This window comes from Chrysochloris asiatica, unplaced genomic scaffold (assembly GCF_000296735.1).
Source record: "Chrysochloris asiatica unplaced genomic scaffold, ChrAsi1.0 scaffold00032, whole genome shotgun sequence".
NCBI classification, from domain to species: domain Eukaryota; kingdom Metazoa; phylum Chordata; class Mammalia; order Afrosoricida; family Chrysochloridae; genus Chrysochloris; species Chrysochloris asiatica.
This window is the reverse complement of record NW_006408550.1, coordinates 13,134,017-13,150,840: the sequence shown is the minus strand read 5'-3', so window position 1 is coordinate 13,150,840 and position 16,824 is coordinate 13,134,017. Positions and strand designations below refer to the sequence as shown.

Here is a 16,824-nt window from a genome sequence, read left to right as displayed (position 1 = left end):
AGGGAGCAATCTGGAGAGTGACGAGCCAGAGAGAGCTAATGATTTGTTGGTGTCTTTTCGGACAGATGCCAGACGTGTTTTATTCTAGTATTTGGCATGCATATGGAATTTTGTACTTCAAGTTGGTCTTTTCCTTCTAGTTGGTTCTGGTCTTTTTAGAGAAGGTGAAGATATTTATTATAGTAATTCTATCAGTCTATCTACGTGCACCCTGCAGTCCTCAAGACTTAGGGAGTTCTTCAGTGCTTTCTCCTTCTCACATCAATTGTCATGACGTTGAGTTCATAAAATAGTGTTAAGGTTTTTGGCTTCGCTAAACAAAAACAAATACAACTTCTGTTTGTAATCCTATCTGTTACCTACCCTATTGCACAGGGTCTGGCAGAGTGGAGGTCCAGAAAGGACGGGAGAGGCTGATGTCCCTACCTCCTGGTCCCATTCACTGCAGAGACCTAAGAGCCTCCAGCTTTAGCTACAAGTGCAAATATTAAGAACACACTGATTTGGCAGTGCAAGTAGGAATGGAAACAAGTCATTTGAACAAATCTATTTTATGGACAACTATTGTTGTTGTTGTTAAGTGCTATTGAGTCAGTTCCAACTCATAGCGATCCTGTATAGGGTTTCCAAGGAGAGGCTGGACTTTGCAGTTCAAACCAACCTTGAGGTCGAGAGCTTATCCTATGGCACCACACCAGGACTCCATGGACAACTATTGTTGTTGTTGTGAAGTGCCGTTGGGTCGGTTCCGACCCATAGCAACCCTGTATAGGGTTTCCGAGAAGCAGCGGGTGAGCTTGAACCACCGACCTTGCAGTTCAAACAGCTTTGCAGTCTGACGCATTAACCCACAGAGCCACACCAGGACTCCATGGACAACTATAGACCTCCTAAAGTCTCTGCTTGAAAGAACATACATTCCGGAGGAACTGAAAATATATGTGTATTTGGTTAAAAAACAAAATTAAATCTGGATCCCTCAAAGTTAACACGTGGTCTACAAACATTTCTGCCTTTTCCCTGTGTGCTGCCCTCTCCCCTACTTGATTTCTGCTTGACCTTTGTTGAAGACTCAAAATGAAGCTGGGAATTAGTTAATGAATACAGCAGACCCTTCACAGTCAAGTCTGAGGCATGGCACTGTCTCTTTCTAACCCTGGCCAGACAGCATTTTCCAGACTACAAGTCCATCAGTGAGCTATGGTGAATGAACCAACAGAACCAAACAGCGGACAGAGGATGAATATCTGAACAAGCTAAGTCCAGATTCTCTCAAGGATCCCCTAATGACCTTTCATTCAACCTGTGGGGTATCTGGGGAGATTGCTTTTTCAAGGAGCATCTCAAGAGAACCTTACACAGATATATAATTAGCAGTTCAACTGAACTGAGTTTGAATCCTCGCCCTGCCTCTCAAGATGTGAGTCCTCTGTGCACCCAGGGTACAGAGGGGAGGTGAGTATACACTCAGGAGCTTGTACCTACAGTGGGAAACACATGATTCAATAATCAAAGAAAAATAAGTAGAAAGTTCCCACAGTGATGAAGGAGAGGCCATTGGTGCTGTACACATCCAATGGAGGAGCAGGGAAGCCGACACCTACGTGAGGACTGGAAGTTGAGGAGCTTAACAGCTAGATGGCGCAGAGTGGGTCAGTGAATCTGTGTCTGAGTCTCTTCATCTGGAAAAATGAGAAGACTCCTAGGTACTCCCAAGGGTGCTAAAGGTATGACAGCATAGGTGTCTAAACACCGTATCTGGCTGCTCCATAAAGGTTCGTTTCCCATTAGCTTTCCTCTCAACCAAAGTTCATCTGTTCTCCATCAGTCCACCCACAAACTTATAACTGAAATGTTCCTTGCTTGTAAATACCCAGAAGCGCAAATGATAGAAGAGAAAAATGCAAAATGTATGCTCTCACATGACAGCAACGTAGGTAACATGTCATGAAGGCCATTTGCTTTTCATGAAGCATTTGGAGGCAGCAATAAAGAAAATCAATCTGAAAGTCAAAAGCCTGTGTTCCATGTTCTTCCACTTTCCAGTTATGAGGTCTTGGGAAACCCACTTTTCCTTGGCTAGAATCAAGTGATGATGCTCAATTACAGTTCTGAAGAGCATGTCTAGAATTCTGTTGCACATTCATTAACTGATGAGTGAATTCTACTTCCTTAGCATAGTACTACTTATAGTCATACCAAATATATGTATATATGGGGTCCTCATATGGTACTGTAGGACTGCTAACCACAAAGCTGGCGATTCAAACCCACCAGCCACTCTTCCGCAGAAACCTTATAGGATTGCTATGAGTCGGAACTCATCCTTGTTAAGTGTAGTCAACTTGGTTCCAACTCATAGTGACCCTGTATAGAGGAGAAGCTGATGAGCTTGAACTGCCAACCTTGTGTTCCAAACTGACTTTTCAGTCCTGCACATTAACCTGCAGTGCCATACCAAGACTCTTATATATGTATTTGGGTATACGTGTGTATATATATTAAAAACTACCAGCTGTTTCGCGGGCGAAAGATGAGGCTTTCTGCTCCTGTAAAGATTTATAGCCTCAGAAACCCCGTACAGGGTTGCTATGAGTCGGAAGTGACTCCACGGCACATCACCACCACCACTATGTATGTGTATATAGATACACATACACACACACACACACACACACACACACACATATATATATACACATACACTAAATGCTCATATTAATGTTTCTTCCATAGTATTTCAATATCTTAGTCGTCTTGGTCTTTCCAACATAATGTCTGGCACAAAGGATGGACTTAACAAAAGTTTGCTGGATAAATTTATGGCTAAATTAATGCACAATCAGAAAGAAACAGAATTTTCCATTTAGAAACTTGTTGTTGTTAAGTGCTGTCGAGTTAGTTCCAACTCATAGTGACCCTGTGTAGGGTTTCCAAGAAGTGACTTGAACTACTGACCTTGCAGTTCAAACCGACTTTGCAGTCCAGCGCATTGACCCACAGCACCACACCAGGACTCATTTAGAAACTTGTTCTTGTTAAGTGCTGTTGAGTCAATTCCGACCCATAATAATCCTGCATAGGGTTTCCAAGGAGCAGCTGGTGAGCATGAACTATCAACCTTGCAGTTCAAACGACTTTGCAGTCTGGTGCATTAGCTCACAGAGCCACACCAGGACTCCTTTAGAAATTTTGAAGGATCCAAATGATCAAATTATGGTCAACAACCCAAATTGAACAAATGAAGGGAGCAAAAGGAGCAAGCTGGCTTTCTTGAGTAGTAGATGGTAGACGTCAATGCTATCTGGAGACAGGCTTATTCCATTAGTTAGCTGTGACTAGGGACTTTAGCTATCATGGTGTTCTCTCAAGTTACAACAGTTAGCCTTGGATCTATGGGGTGGGGGGGGAAATCTTTCTTTAATAGTCCCAAAAGTGTCTGCTATTTAGAGGAAATATCCTAAGGACGACATCTTACAGCAAAATGCATTTACCATTAGGTTCAAAGAGAATAAATTAGAATCAGAATCTCATCCTATGCTTCAACAATGGGCCATTTTCCCCTCTCAAAGGAAATCTTCTGCTATAGCCCCCTAAAAAACACCACCTTCAAATCTTATACATTATTTAGTGAATTCTTTTGGGGGAAAAAAATTCTCCAAAAGGAAAACAAAAAATCTTACTTGGTCAAATGGAAACAAAGAAAGGCTAAGTGATTTACCCTACGGCATGCTAGTTGTCTGATATATGGAACTAGAAAATCAAATCTTAAAAGTTCACAGTTAGGATCAGCAGACGACCCTGCTTTATTAAATAAATACTGCCCAAACAGAGCCTTGAACAGATCAAGGTAGGAGGAAGATAAGACCACATCAGTATTTAATGCAGGTAAAACAGAAGATGTGCTAACTTAAAATAGAGTCCCATAAAGCGAGATATGATTGTAAATAAGACCCAGTTCAAACGAGATCCCTCATTCATGTATGTTTTTTATATTTAATACACACTTGCAGCAGTGTGTGTGTGAGCATAACCAGAACCTTCAATGTTTAAAATGTGTGTAATTCAGATAAGAAGGCAGTTATGTAATGAACTAAGCTACAGGGCAAAACACACAAAATCTAGTAAATGAAAACTTTTCCCCTTTCTTGATTATCTTGACTTTGAGGAACATATTGTGTAATTTTAGGGGCTGGGACACTGATGAATCAAACATTTTTGGAAACCTTTGAAATGCTGATGTATTTGTGGTTGAAGATTCAGATTTTTTTTTAAACCACCATATGTTTCAAACCCCAAAAATCTCTGCCATACATTAGTGGGACTTGGGGTTTTATCAAAAATAGGAGTGTTTTCAGCCTGATTGGTGGAAAAAGCACTTAATTCCACAAGATGATTAATGCTCAACATAATAGATTAATTACAAACCAAAGTAACATATACCTTCATCAACCAACATTTCTGACTGAATTAAATTTTTTTAATCCCCAAAAGATAAACTGATTAAAAGAATAATCTTTTTTTTTTTTTTTTTTTTTAACATGGAGCTTGGTAAGATTAGATGCTGTAAACTTCTCCTTGCATTCTTTTTAATGAAAAAAAGGAAGTTGAAAGAAATTGGGGAGTGGCCTTAATTTTCAGAATGAAGAAAAAAAGGATTCCCACAAGAATCCCTAAACTAGGAGGCTGGAGATGTCAAAAGGCACCACCAAGTGGTGATGTGGAGGAAGTGCAGACTTCTCCACTAGGGCCAGCACACCTCCGTAGAGGCCAGGGGTCTGAGCCTAAGGGGCTGGCATTCAACATCATCAATGCTTCACTGTTTTTATAAATTAAGAAAGTAGTACCTACAGTAGTACTTAATAAGTAGTGAAGCTTTGGTATGGCGCTGTAGGATAAGCACTGGACTATTAACTGTAAGTAATACAGTTGTTGTCGTTGAGTGCCTTTAAGTCGGTTCTGACTCATAGTGACTGTGTAAGGTTTCTGAGGCTTTAAACCTTTGTGGGAGCAGAAAGGCTTGTTTCGCTCCCAAGGAGAGGCTGGTGGGTTTGAACCACCGACCTTGTGGTTTGTAGTCCAGTGCTTATCTTATGGATCCACCGCACTCCCCAGAACTTATAGTTGTTGTTGTTAAGTGCCGTTGAATCGATTCCGATCCATAGCAACCCTGTATGGGGTTCTCAAGGAGCAGCTGGTGAGCTTGAACCACCGATCTTGCAGTTCAAACGGCTTTGCAGTCTGGTGCATTAACCCACAGCATCACACCAGGGCTCCATAGAACTTACAGTAGGGCTTACTTATATAAGTACTTACTGTACTTAATTAATTTGTAAAGGTTGAGCAGTAGAGAACCTCCTTCGTATTCTCTCCTGCCGTGTATTTTATAGTGAGTGCTGATGGCACTGAAGGATAAGCAGTGAACTGCTAACCACAAGGTCCAACAGTTCAAACCCACCAGTTGCTCCTTGGGAGAAAGAGTTACAGCCTAGGAAACCCTACACAAGGTCACACTTAGCAACAACAACACAGCTCTCTTTACAATAGTAGATCATCTGGTGTTTTTTCTCATGGTTCTGCTGAGTGGGTTTAAACTGCCCGATCTTTTGGCTAGCAGCTAACAGCTTAACCATTGTGCACCTGGCACAATTTATACTTGTAGAAATATATGCTTGTTTTCAAAAATTTCTAAAGTACAAATATGAGGAAGAAAAATGAAATCAGTTAAACCCAGGATGCAGTGGTAACCATTAAAGCAATCAGATGTGTTTCTTTCCAGCCTCTCCTTAGTGTATGCATAGAATATATTTTCTTTTTTGTAAAAATGAGCTCATTCTAGATCTAAAATGTGTAAGTCAGTATTCAAGAACACAGCTCAGTTTTATAGAGAACTATTAGCTTTCCAAATATTCTAAAGAAACCAGGTGTAATAAGCATACACAGTCCTGGAGTAGCACTGTGGAATAAGCACTGGACTGCTAACTGCAAGGTTGGTGGTTCAATTCCACCAGCTCTTTGTAAACCGCGTGAAGTTTTGCTATGAGTCAGAACCAACTTGATGGCACTTAACAGCAGAAACGACAACAATGTATAGATAGTGATACAAATTTACATTGTGGGTGTCCAAGCAAATCTGGACCAGAAAAGAACAGTGGGAAGAAAAAGGGCACTCGGATGACATCCTGGCTCTACCAACAGCGGCTGTGTGACCTTCAACAAATCAGACATCTAAGTGGATCTGTTTCATCTCTTGAAAAATCAAGATGGCCATCCCTGTTCTGTCTAACTCAGAATGTTATCAGGAGTCAAATGAAACGACATAAATGCAAACCCTCTGTAAATTACCCAGTTACACAAACACTCTTCAAGGTTCTCTGTATTCACCAACGCATCCAGTGCACAGCCAAAATGCTCAGGGTTCTTTTCTAAAGTGGAATGTCTGGCTCTCCTTCTTGAAACGGAGTAGTTAGTTAGGTAGCTGGTTTCACGGACCTTTTCTTCCCAACTCGAATACAGAATGTAACTGGCTGGCATCGTAGTGCCTTGATTTTCAAAGACACTTCCTTGTAGCTGTTGTTGTTGTGAAGTGCCCTGGAGTTTGTTTCAACACTTAGTGACTCTGTATAGGGCTTGTAACCCTATATAGGAACTCCAAGGAGTATCTGGATTTGAACTTCTGACCTTGCAGTTGGCAGTCCAGTTCTTATTTATTTATTCCTACAGTGCCATACAGGACTTCAGTGACTTCCATTTATATATAAGCACCAAGTGTTCAATTTCTCTTTCCTATAGGTTCCTGGTAGCATTGAGGATTGATTACATGCTGCTAATTTCCAAATAGAATTTCCAGTTATTCCTCACAGGATTTTAATTGTGTTGCAGCTGTGTTGTTCCTAACATGGTGTTTCTACAATGCTCTCCACGCTGAGCCCATCCAATCCACTGTTTTTGGTCCTTTCTATAGAACTGGTTACTTGGACTCATCAGATTCAATTGATGAAGTTCTATGGCTAGATTTCCAAGATACCAATCTATAAGTATGTTCTTATTTTGTGAGCTAATTTGTCCATTTAATTTTTTATACAACCATAGGTGAGGTCTCTGATGTTCAATCTGGCTAGGCCTTTTCTATCTCTTTCTCATGCTTAAATTAAAAAAAAAATTTGGTCTCTTCTGGTTACAACCGACTACATGCAACAATAAGCCCTGGTTAGAGGGGCTCCTACACAGGCCCAGAGATACAGGCAGTCCCTGGGTTAGACAGACAGACAACTCCTGCTTGGACAGTTATGTAAATGTGTTCTCACTTTGAAATGACTGAACCAACTGCTACTCACAACAAATTTTTCACCACAGTCACCTTCACTTGCTTGTTGTTCGGGCTTCTTCTTAAAGGCTTTGGGCTAAATATGAACTGTAAGCACCTGTTCTGACCTACAGCTTGCACCTCAAGACTTAAAGACAGAGGTGAGAACCAATCTCACCCTGGGGACATTGCTGACCCTGATTAGGACACCTAGAGTATATTATTACTTTGATGGACCGAGAGGAAGCAGGAATCTAATCAACATCACTCAAGTCCTAAACTGCACATTATATAATTCTTTAAAGAAACGGTTTTTACAACAACGAAACAGAAAACTTCCAACTTTGAGTTCCATCTGTCAACTCACCTTTCACCCCATCCTATTTTGCCACTCCCGCCCTACCCCGCCCCCATTCCCACTGGTGCTTCTGTATCAACTTGGATTCCTAGGATGTTAGGGAAGGCAGGAAAGGGGAGAGGAATCCAAGATTCTCGGAATGAAAATGGAAGCTGTAAGATACACAGAGTGAAAAGGACTAAAAAGACATGTGTCTCTGAGGCTGATCAAAATAGGAGTGAACTAGAAAAATAAAAAAATAACAAGAATCTTATTTGTAATTTGATTCCTCATGAAAGGTTAAAAAAAAAAAAGCATGCTACCTGCTGTACTCGTGTTGCTTAAATAAATGACAGCAAAGTGTCTGCACACGTTGTACAAAACTCTGCAGTCTTGGGCTTTTTTTCTTCATTTATATTCTCCACAAATAGTCCCACCCCTTAGCATTTCTTCATACAGTGTCCTTTGTTTATAATACTGTTCTACTTCTTCAAGATTTCAAGTCTCATTAGACTCATAAGGTTAATTAACCTGGCTGCTCCATCCTGTAGACCACTCTCAGCTGAAAAATTACTGGGCAGTTGCTACTTCTCCTCCATGGCTGGCACACTTCTCTGCTTCAGGGCAGAACATGCGTCTCCCCATTCTCAGTGCCCCTTCTCATTATGCAGACAAGAATGGGGCTATTTGTAGACGACAGATAATATCACATCCATTGCCCAATGTCACTGAGTCCATTCTGAATGACAGCAGCCCTCTAGGAGAAGGTCCAACTGCCCCACAGGGTCCCAAGGCTGTAAATTATAAAGCAGTCTGCCACATTGCTTCTACTGCAAAGCAGCTAGTGAGTTCAAATGACTGACCTGTGGGTTAGTAGCAAAGCCTTAACCAATGTGACCCCAGGACTCCTAGATAGCACACACTCTGATTGATTTATTTCTACAGCCATCCAACAGGCATTTAACCATTAGCAAGCGACTGCTATGCCTCCCACCAAGTTCTTGTTTTGACCATTAACTGTTGCTCCTTTGTGTACAGCTGGCCTAGGCCTGATGCAGGACAACTGTGACTGGCTCACCAATCTCCAAGAAGGGCCATTGAGAAGTGGTAACCAGAGCACAATATAAGGTCTAACCCATACCAATGGTGCCCGTGATGCCCAGGGTCTCCAAAGAGTGTTTTCAGGATGGCAGAAAGTCCTCTGCCAGAACAGTCCTGGTTTTAAAGAGTCCATTTTATGAACTTGCCTCCTTGAGCTGTAGAATGCTACCCAGCACCAACAGGGAATGGGGGAGTCCAAGTAACGGGATGTCTCTCAGAGACGAGACAGCGTAGACAAGAGTTCAAGGTGTTCAAGCGTTCATTAATCATCATAAGCATTCAGGGGAAAAGCAATCAGTACTGCTCACACTCTGAAAAAATATTTCAAATACAGAAAACTACTTACTGCCTTCCCACGTACAGTGCAAAAGATTCAAAGCCCCTTCTACTCTCTTCCAGTGCGCAAGATGAAAGAAAGCATATGCTATTGCTTCGCTGTCTCCTCTCTTCAGGATATGTTCTGGGGGTAGGATTAAACTTTTCATTTCTAGTAGGTACTGAAATAAAAAAAGCAGAAGACAGATGTGTTAATACACAGCAACTTGGAATTCAATATTGAAAATAGAGATGTTGATTTCCCTAAAGCCACCATTCATAAGCATTTCATCAAACCTGCAACCTCATTACTACATTTGAAGGCAATTTACTAAAATATCCAGCAATCCAAAGTTTGCTGACAGATGATTCACCTTGTATTAGTTTCCTACAGTGAAGATCAGAGGCTTGCAGGCTAAGATACCCTAATGAAAGAAATATACACAGAATCACACAGTATAAAGGACAATTTAGAAGACACAGTAATTTGATGTAATTTGTAACCTGAATGAAAAAATATAAAATGAACACACGAAGGTTAAGGACTCCTATGACAGAACCAGCTGCATGAGAGAAGGGTGGGGACCAGGGTGGCACCTCACTTTTCTGTACAGAGCCTTCAGGGGGAAGGACCTAGTGTGTGAAGAGGGCCACCCTAGCTGCTCCAAGGCTGGAAGCAGGCCGCATGGCAGCCGGAGCCCAGGAGGGGCCGCGGGAGGACAGAAGTAGGGATCCCAAACTGCAGTGCTCATCTAGGGCCTTTCCCGAAGAATGGAGGGCTCTCAGCATAAACCTCTTCATGCTTATCGTCTATACAAGAGGTGGGAGTACAGCCAGGAATGGATATTCTTCTTGGAACTCAGAGAAGGCTTAACTTCTATCTTTAGTCTTTTGTATTTACTATTGACAGGAAAGTAAATTTAGGAGGATTTTTCATATTGGCAAATGTAAACTCCTCTTTGCTGGCTGGCATTCTTTCTGTGCTTCACTCCTCTTCACCCATCTTTCCTGATTCACCCTACACACACACACACACACACACACACACACACACACACACAGAGACTACACAAAGCATATATGTAAATATACAAATCTACGTGCACACACACACACTTTCCCACCACCACAGCCACGACGGACCCACTACCTATGTATTCCCTTTAAAATGGAGATTAGCAGGTGCTGGAGGGATGTGTTCAATTAGAATGTAAGCAACTCAGCAAAAGAAAGTATTATGAGATATAAAATTTTAATGTCAGCAACAATCGTGTAAGGATGTATCTGTTGGTGGAAATTTCTGCAAAAGAATGAGGGGGTAGAAGAGTCCCATTATACAGAATAGATGGATATTAGGATACAATTATGACTTTTCATTGTCATGTAGCTGTGACTCTATATCCTGTGGGCATTACTCTATGGCCTTGAAGCTTCCTCTCTTGCTGGCTCCCTCAGTGAGCATTGTTACAGCCCAGCAGGAGTTGGGGGCGGACACATTCTGGTTTCTTGATTCAGCAACTGAAACTTTCTTCATTTTGCTTCTTTTATTGAAACCTTTAAGCCTCTGGCCTCAGTGCAGGAAGAGTAGGCAGATGAGAGAGACACCTAGTGGGTGCTTAAGAACAGTGACTGGTCATCTCTCTTGGGTGGGTGGGATAGCAAGCACTTCTGGTGGACTTTCTACACCCACCCACTCTTGCAGGGTGTTTATTAGTTTGATGGAAATGCCTCAGACTTGAGTTCCAAAGAACTTTTGGTCATTTGCCTTGTTGGACTCTACAAGTTATTCCCTTCCTCCTCCATCTTCATAACAGTGCAGGGCAAAAATCTTTTGGGAAAAACAATAGTAGAGAATTACCTAGCAATTGAATTAGCACTATGTTTATAATGAAAACCAATTACACTGGGGTCCTGGTGTGGCCCTGAAGAATATGCAATGAACGGCTACAATGTTGGTGGTTCAAACCCAGCAGCCACTCCATGGAAACCCTTGTTGTTGTTGTGAAGTGCCATCAAGTCGGTTCCAGCCCTGTATATGATTTTCGAGGAGCAACAGGTGAGCTTGAACTGCTGACCTTACAATCAAAGTGACTTTGCAATCTAGGGCATTAAACCACAGTGCCACACCAGGAATCCATGGAAACCCTAGACAGGGTCCTTATGAGTCAGAACTGACTTGACATGCTGAATAACAACACTGATGGGAATACAAACATAAAAGGTGAATTTTGTGCTCTGAGACACCTGCCCATCCCTCGTGGTTTTGTTACCCTAATAGAAACCATCATAATATACTTTGTGGTGGTCTTCAAAAACCCGAAACTACATGTCAGGAGACAGATATATAACCTGTGAAGTTCTGCAAACTACACAGTTGTTTCAGGGTGAGTTAGAGGAGGAAGACCATTTGGTTACCCTTAGCAATCACGGGAAAACCAGAATTGCTTCTAAATACTATCGAGTCTGTTCTGACTCATAGTGACCCTGTATAGGGTTTCCAAGGAGCAACGGATGGGTTTGAACTGCTGACCTTGCCATTACCAGCCTAGTGCTTATCCTACAGTGCCACAACAGGACTCCAGAGAGTAGAGCGAACATCTCTTACTTAACGAGAACTCAAAAGCAAGATTTTGATTTCTGAGTTTAAGGAGACCTGGTGGTGCAAATGTTAAGCAGGTGGTTTGTAATCATCCAATGGCTCTGCAGGAGGAGAAACTGGAGATGTGCTCCTACAAAGATTATAGTCTAGAAAACCCAAAGGAAGAGTTCTACTCTCTCACACAGGGTCACTATTTGTCAGAATTGAATTGAGAGCACTTACCAACAATTCTGATTTATAGCAACTCTGTCTACCAAACAGTCCATTTTAAAAGAAGGATCATATATAATTTTGAAAAACGAAATAGGAAAACAACTATCTTATGTTTCCTGGGTATACAGAAATCTCTTTATGGCCTCTGCAAATCATATAGTGGCTGTAAGAAAAGGGCAAGTCCCCCTTTTAATTCTATGTTTGTTGTTGTTGTTAGGTGCCATCGAGTCGGCACCAACTCATAGTGACCTTATGCACAGCAGAAAGAAACAATGTCCGATCCTGGGCCAACCTCACTACTGTTGCCATACTTGAGTCCATCGATGCTGCCACCTGGCCAATCCATCTCGTTGGGAGTCTTCCTCTTTTTTTCTGACCCTCCATCTTACCAAACATGCCTCCTGACAATATGTCCAAAGTATGAGAGATGAAGTTTGGCCATCTTGGCCTCTAAGGAGCACTCTGGCTGCACTTCTTCCAAAACAGATCTATTGGTTCTTTTGGCAGTCCATGGCACCCTCAGTATTCTCCTCCAACACCACAACTCAAAGGCATCAATTCTTCTACGATCTTCCTTATTCACTGTCCAGCTTTCACATGCATATGAGGTTACTGAAAATACCATGGCTTGGGTCAGGCGCACCTTAGTCCTCAAGCTGACATCTCTGCTCTTCAATACTTTAAAAAGTTCCTGTGCAGCAGATTTGCCCAATGCAATACGTCGTCTGATCTCTTGACTGCTGCTTCCGTGAGTGTTGATAGTTGATCCAAGAAGAATGAAGTCCTTGACAACTTCAATCTTTTCTCCATTGATAAGTATGTTGTTTATTGGTCCAGTGGTGAGGATTTTTGTTTTCTTTACATTGAGATGCAATCCATACCGAAGGCTGTGCTCTTTGATCTTCATAAGCAAATGTTTTAAGTCCTCTTCACTTTCAGCAAGCAAGGTTGTATCATCTGCATATTGCAGGTTGTTAATGAGTCTTCCTCCAATCCTGAGCCACATTTTTCTTCATAGAACCCAGCTTCTCATATTATTTGCTCAGCATACAGGTTGAATAAGTATGGTGAAAGAATACAAGCTTGTCACACACCTTTCTTAATTTTAAAACATTCAGTGTCCCCATGCTCTGTTCGAACAACTGCTTCTTGGTCCAGGTACAAATTCCTCATGAGTACAATTAAGTGTTCTGGAATACTCATACTTCTCAATGTTGTCCATAGCTTGTCATGATCCACACAATCAAAAGCTTTTGTGTTTCTATGGTTAGAAAAGGTTTTAAACATGGTTTCATTTCTTTAAGAATAGAGATGGTAGGAAGGGAAGGAAGTGGTAGCTTGATAACCACCACATTTGTAGGCAGAAATCAAAGAAAACTAAGAGGGGCAGTGCAGAGGAAACTTGGTGGGGAATACTATATGAGGGGGCTTTAAAAAGTTCATGGAAAATTGTAATGAAAAGATAATGGATTTTTTCATGAACTTTTTGAAGCCCCCTCATATCTGCACAAGTCCAATATGGTAGCCTCTACCATAGGTAGCTTTTAAAATTAAAATGGAAATAAACAAAAATTTCAATTTCTTAGTCCTCCTAGCCATATTTCAAGTTCTTTAGGACCATATGTGGCTACTGACTGCCACATTGACAATGCAGAAAGCACTGCTATTCTCACAGAAAGTTCCATTGGACAGCAGTGCTGTAGATGATGATTCCCAAATTTTCAAACTGGGCCAATGTTTAACCTGAAACATTTCACAGATGCTCATGAAAGGAATTATTAGTATCTATTGATTCCTGGTGTGGCACTGCAGGTTAATGCACTGGACTGCAAAGTCAGTTTGAAACACCAGATCGGTTGTTCAAACTCACCAGTCTCTCCTTGGAAACCCTATACAGGGTTGCTATGAGTCAGAACCAGCTCGACGGCACTTACCACCACCAACAAAACATGGATTGAAAACATATACTAGACAAAAAGTTATTATAAATGTAATCAAATAAGTATCATTGGCTACCAGAGCATCTACATACATTTAAAGGAAAATAGTACTTAATGTGTGTGTTTACTCAGTCTGTATAGGCTGAACAGGGTGTATATGGTTTCAAGGACAAGGTTGGCAGCCCCAAACATGGGCAGTGAGGTAATACTTTGTCTCTCTTCTGAGCTCCTCTGATCTCTGTTTATGAGATCTTTCCACACACTGTCTTATATTAGTTACCTGTGTGTTGTCTTTTAACCATAAAACCTTCAAGAGCATGAACTTTGCTGTTTCCATCATCATTTCTCCTACTGCACCTCTTATAGTGTCTTGAACGTCAAGGTTTAAACAACAACCAAAAAACTGAACAAAGTGGATATCTCACATGAAGTCTTCAAAATGAGTCATAATATGTGCACTTTTTCTGCAAACCACGCAACCCTCTCGAGCATTAGTTTTCCATATATACTATGAATGTTATCTGTGTGTACTCATGATTCACATGGATGTATTGTATGCAAAATAACACAATGTCCCTTGTCTAGAAACCAGCATCATGTGTCTAACTGAAGCAAGCTCATCTTACCACAGAAACTTAGCTGTTTTCTTATCTTCTCTATTCTCTGGCAGAAATAGGCTATGCCTATAAAGAAGGTTTATTCTCTTGTATAGTTCCAAATATAATGTTGGCCCTAACCAAATGATGAAGGCTAATAACAACAGCGTGTTATGTTTTTGGCCAGGCTTCAAGTGGCTGGCAAGATCAGTTCTCAACATGTGCAACATTTAAATTAGAAAGGCCTGGAACAACATTTCACATCTTACTTGTCAGGAGAAAAATAAATGCAAGAGGGCAGATCCCTATCCCCCAATATGCAGAAATCAATTAGAATGATTATAGCTCGCCAATCAGAGAGCACGTTCAGCCTGTCTATAGGAATCATTTGGCTTCTATTAACTCAGCCAGCATTCCGAGCTATCCTCCTTCTAGCCTGCCTCGAGCTTCCTTTCTAGATTCTGAAATCCCATTGACTTTAGAGTACAGTGCTTCTAAAGGTTTCGGAAGCAACTTTTCAAAATCTATTCATGTCAGAATCCATTCCCCTATGCACAATATGGGCACAGATAAATGCCAGAACATACACAAAGGAGCTGAAGGCTTTGGGCTTTGGGTGAGAGCCGTGTCTTGGCTTGAAAGCAGGATCTGAGCAGACCAGAGGCTGGCCTACTTGTCAAACAAGGCTCAGAAGGATTTGGCCTTCTCAGACCCTCAGAAGGGGTTACCCCATGTGACTGTTTAGGTCTCTAGCTATTTAAGGTTTTATCATTCTATAATAATTTGAGTAAACTTGATCCTAATGTTAGCCTCCACATGGATATTAACACCAAGAAATTCACTGATACCCAACAATAGGAAAAGTCATATGAAAACTATTAACAAAAATATGTAAATAAACCCAATGTACAACAGATTAAGCTCCAGCATATTTAGATGATGACTGTCAAGTTGCTCCAAAAATCAGGTGGTGGAAGAATGCTAGTAAGTAGCATGGAAAAATATTTATGATGAATTACTAAATTAAAAAAAAAAAAGTTTATCATACTATGTAGAAGATTATGATTTTGGCACTAAAAATGTATATGTAGATATTAAAAAGCACTGGGAAGTCACAGATTTAATACTGTTGTTGTTATTAAGTGCTATTGAGTCGGTTCTGACTCATCGCGACCCTAGGACCAGCTGGTGGGTTTGAACTGTTGACCTTGTGGTTTGCAATCCAATGCTGATACTACAGTACTACACCAGGAGTCAGTTTGAATATTAGTAGTGGTTAAATATTGGATATTATGACAGAGTCATTTCTTCTGTGATTTTCATGTGCTTTCCAAGTTCTCCCTTACAGGCATTTTAAGTTTCTCTCCTCTCTCTATGCATGTATCAATATGTCTACGTATGTGTATGCATTTATATGTATATAAATGTATATGCATTTTCTAAACTGCGTTAAAAACATGGAAAGCAAACCACTCAAAGGTAAGCACAAACAGCAGTTTTTTCATGCCTATGTGACCTGTGGGATAAACACTGGGCTGCTAACCAAACGGCTACCTCTTCAAGCTCACCAACCACTCCTCGGAAACCCTATACAGGGTTGCTATGAGTCAGGACCAACTCAATGGCACTTAATAAAAATGATACTTTTAGGAACTTGCTGGCTCTGTAGGATAAGCACTGGACTTCAAACCACAAGGTGGGCATGGGAGAGAGATGAGGCTTTCTGCTCCTGAAAAGATTTATAGCCTCAGAAAAGGAAACTGACTTGATGGCACGTAACAACAATGATAGTTTGATGCAAATGGCTTTCAAAGACGCTCTAGTCCAAGGGGGGAAAACATTAAATTAGAAAACATTCAGAGATTAAAACGAGTACTGATTGGAAGAAATGCTATATATTCTGAAGTTCTGGGTGGCACTGTGGGTTAATGCGCCAGACTGCAAAGTTGTTTGAAATGCAAGATCGGTGGATCAAGCTCACCATTTGCTCCTCGGAAACCCTATACAGGGTTGCTATGGGTTGGAACCAACTTGACGGCACTTAACAACAACAACAACAAGAAGTCCCTGTTGCAGCGCTGTAGGATAAGCACTGACCCCAAGGTTAGTGGTTCAAACTCACTAGCTGATCCTTGGAAACCCTATACAGGGTAGCTATGAGTGTGGACCAACAGATGGCACTTAACTACAAGAAGTCCCTGGCCTCAGACCCACCAATGGGATAGGAGAGAACAGTGCAAGGGGCCATGCTCCCTCAAGTGCTGCTCTGAGGAAGTAGGAGAGGCCATCACCCAGGTCCCAGCCTCTCCTCCTTAACTCGGCTCTCCGCCCATGTCAACCATGGCTTGACTCCTGGTCTTGAACAAGTAGTTAATTTCTTTGAACTTCAATTTACTTCTCTAGGAAAATGTAATAAT

General features: G+C 41.3%; 1 protein-coding gene across 3 annotated transcripts in view; it reads right to left on the bottom strand.

Annotated features, from left to right (window-relative positions):
- Positions 1 to 16,824, bottom strand: part of ST7 (suppression of tumorigenicity 7) — a 320,806-nt gene that overhangs the window by 10,931 nt on the left and 293,051 nt on the right. For all 3 annotated transcript variants that reach the window (XM_006859311.1, XM_006859310.1, XM_006859312.1), the window contains one exon: positions 9,091 to 9,241. In XM_006859311.1, coding sequence (XP_006859373.1) covers positions 9,091 to 9,241 — 151 coding nt within the window. The remainder of the gene's footprint in view (positions 1 to 9,090; positions 9,242 to 16,824) is intronic.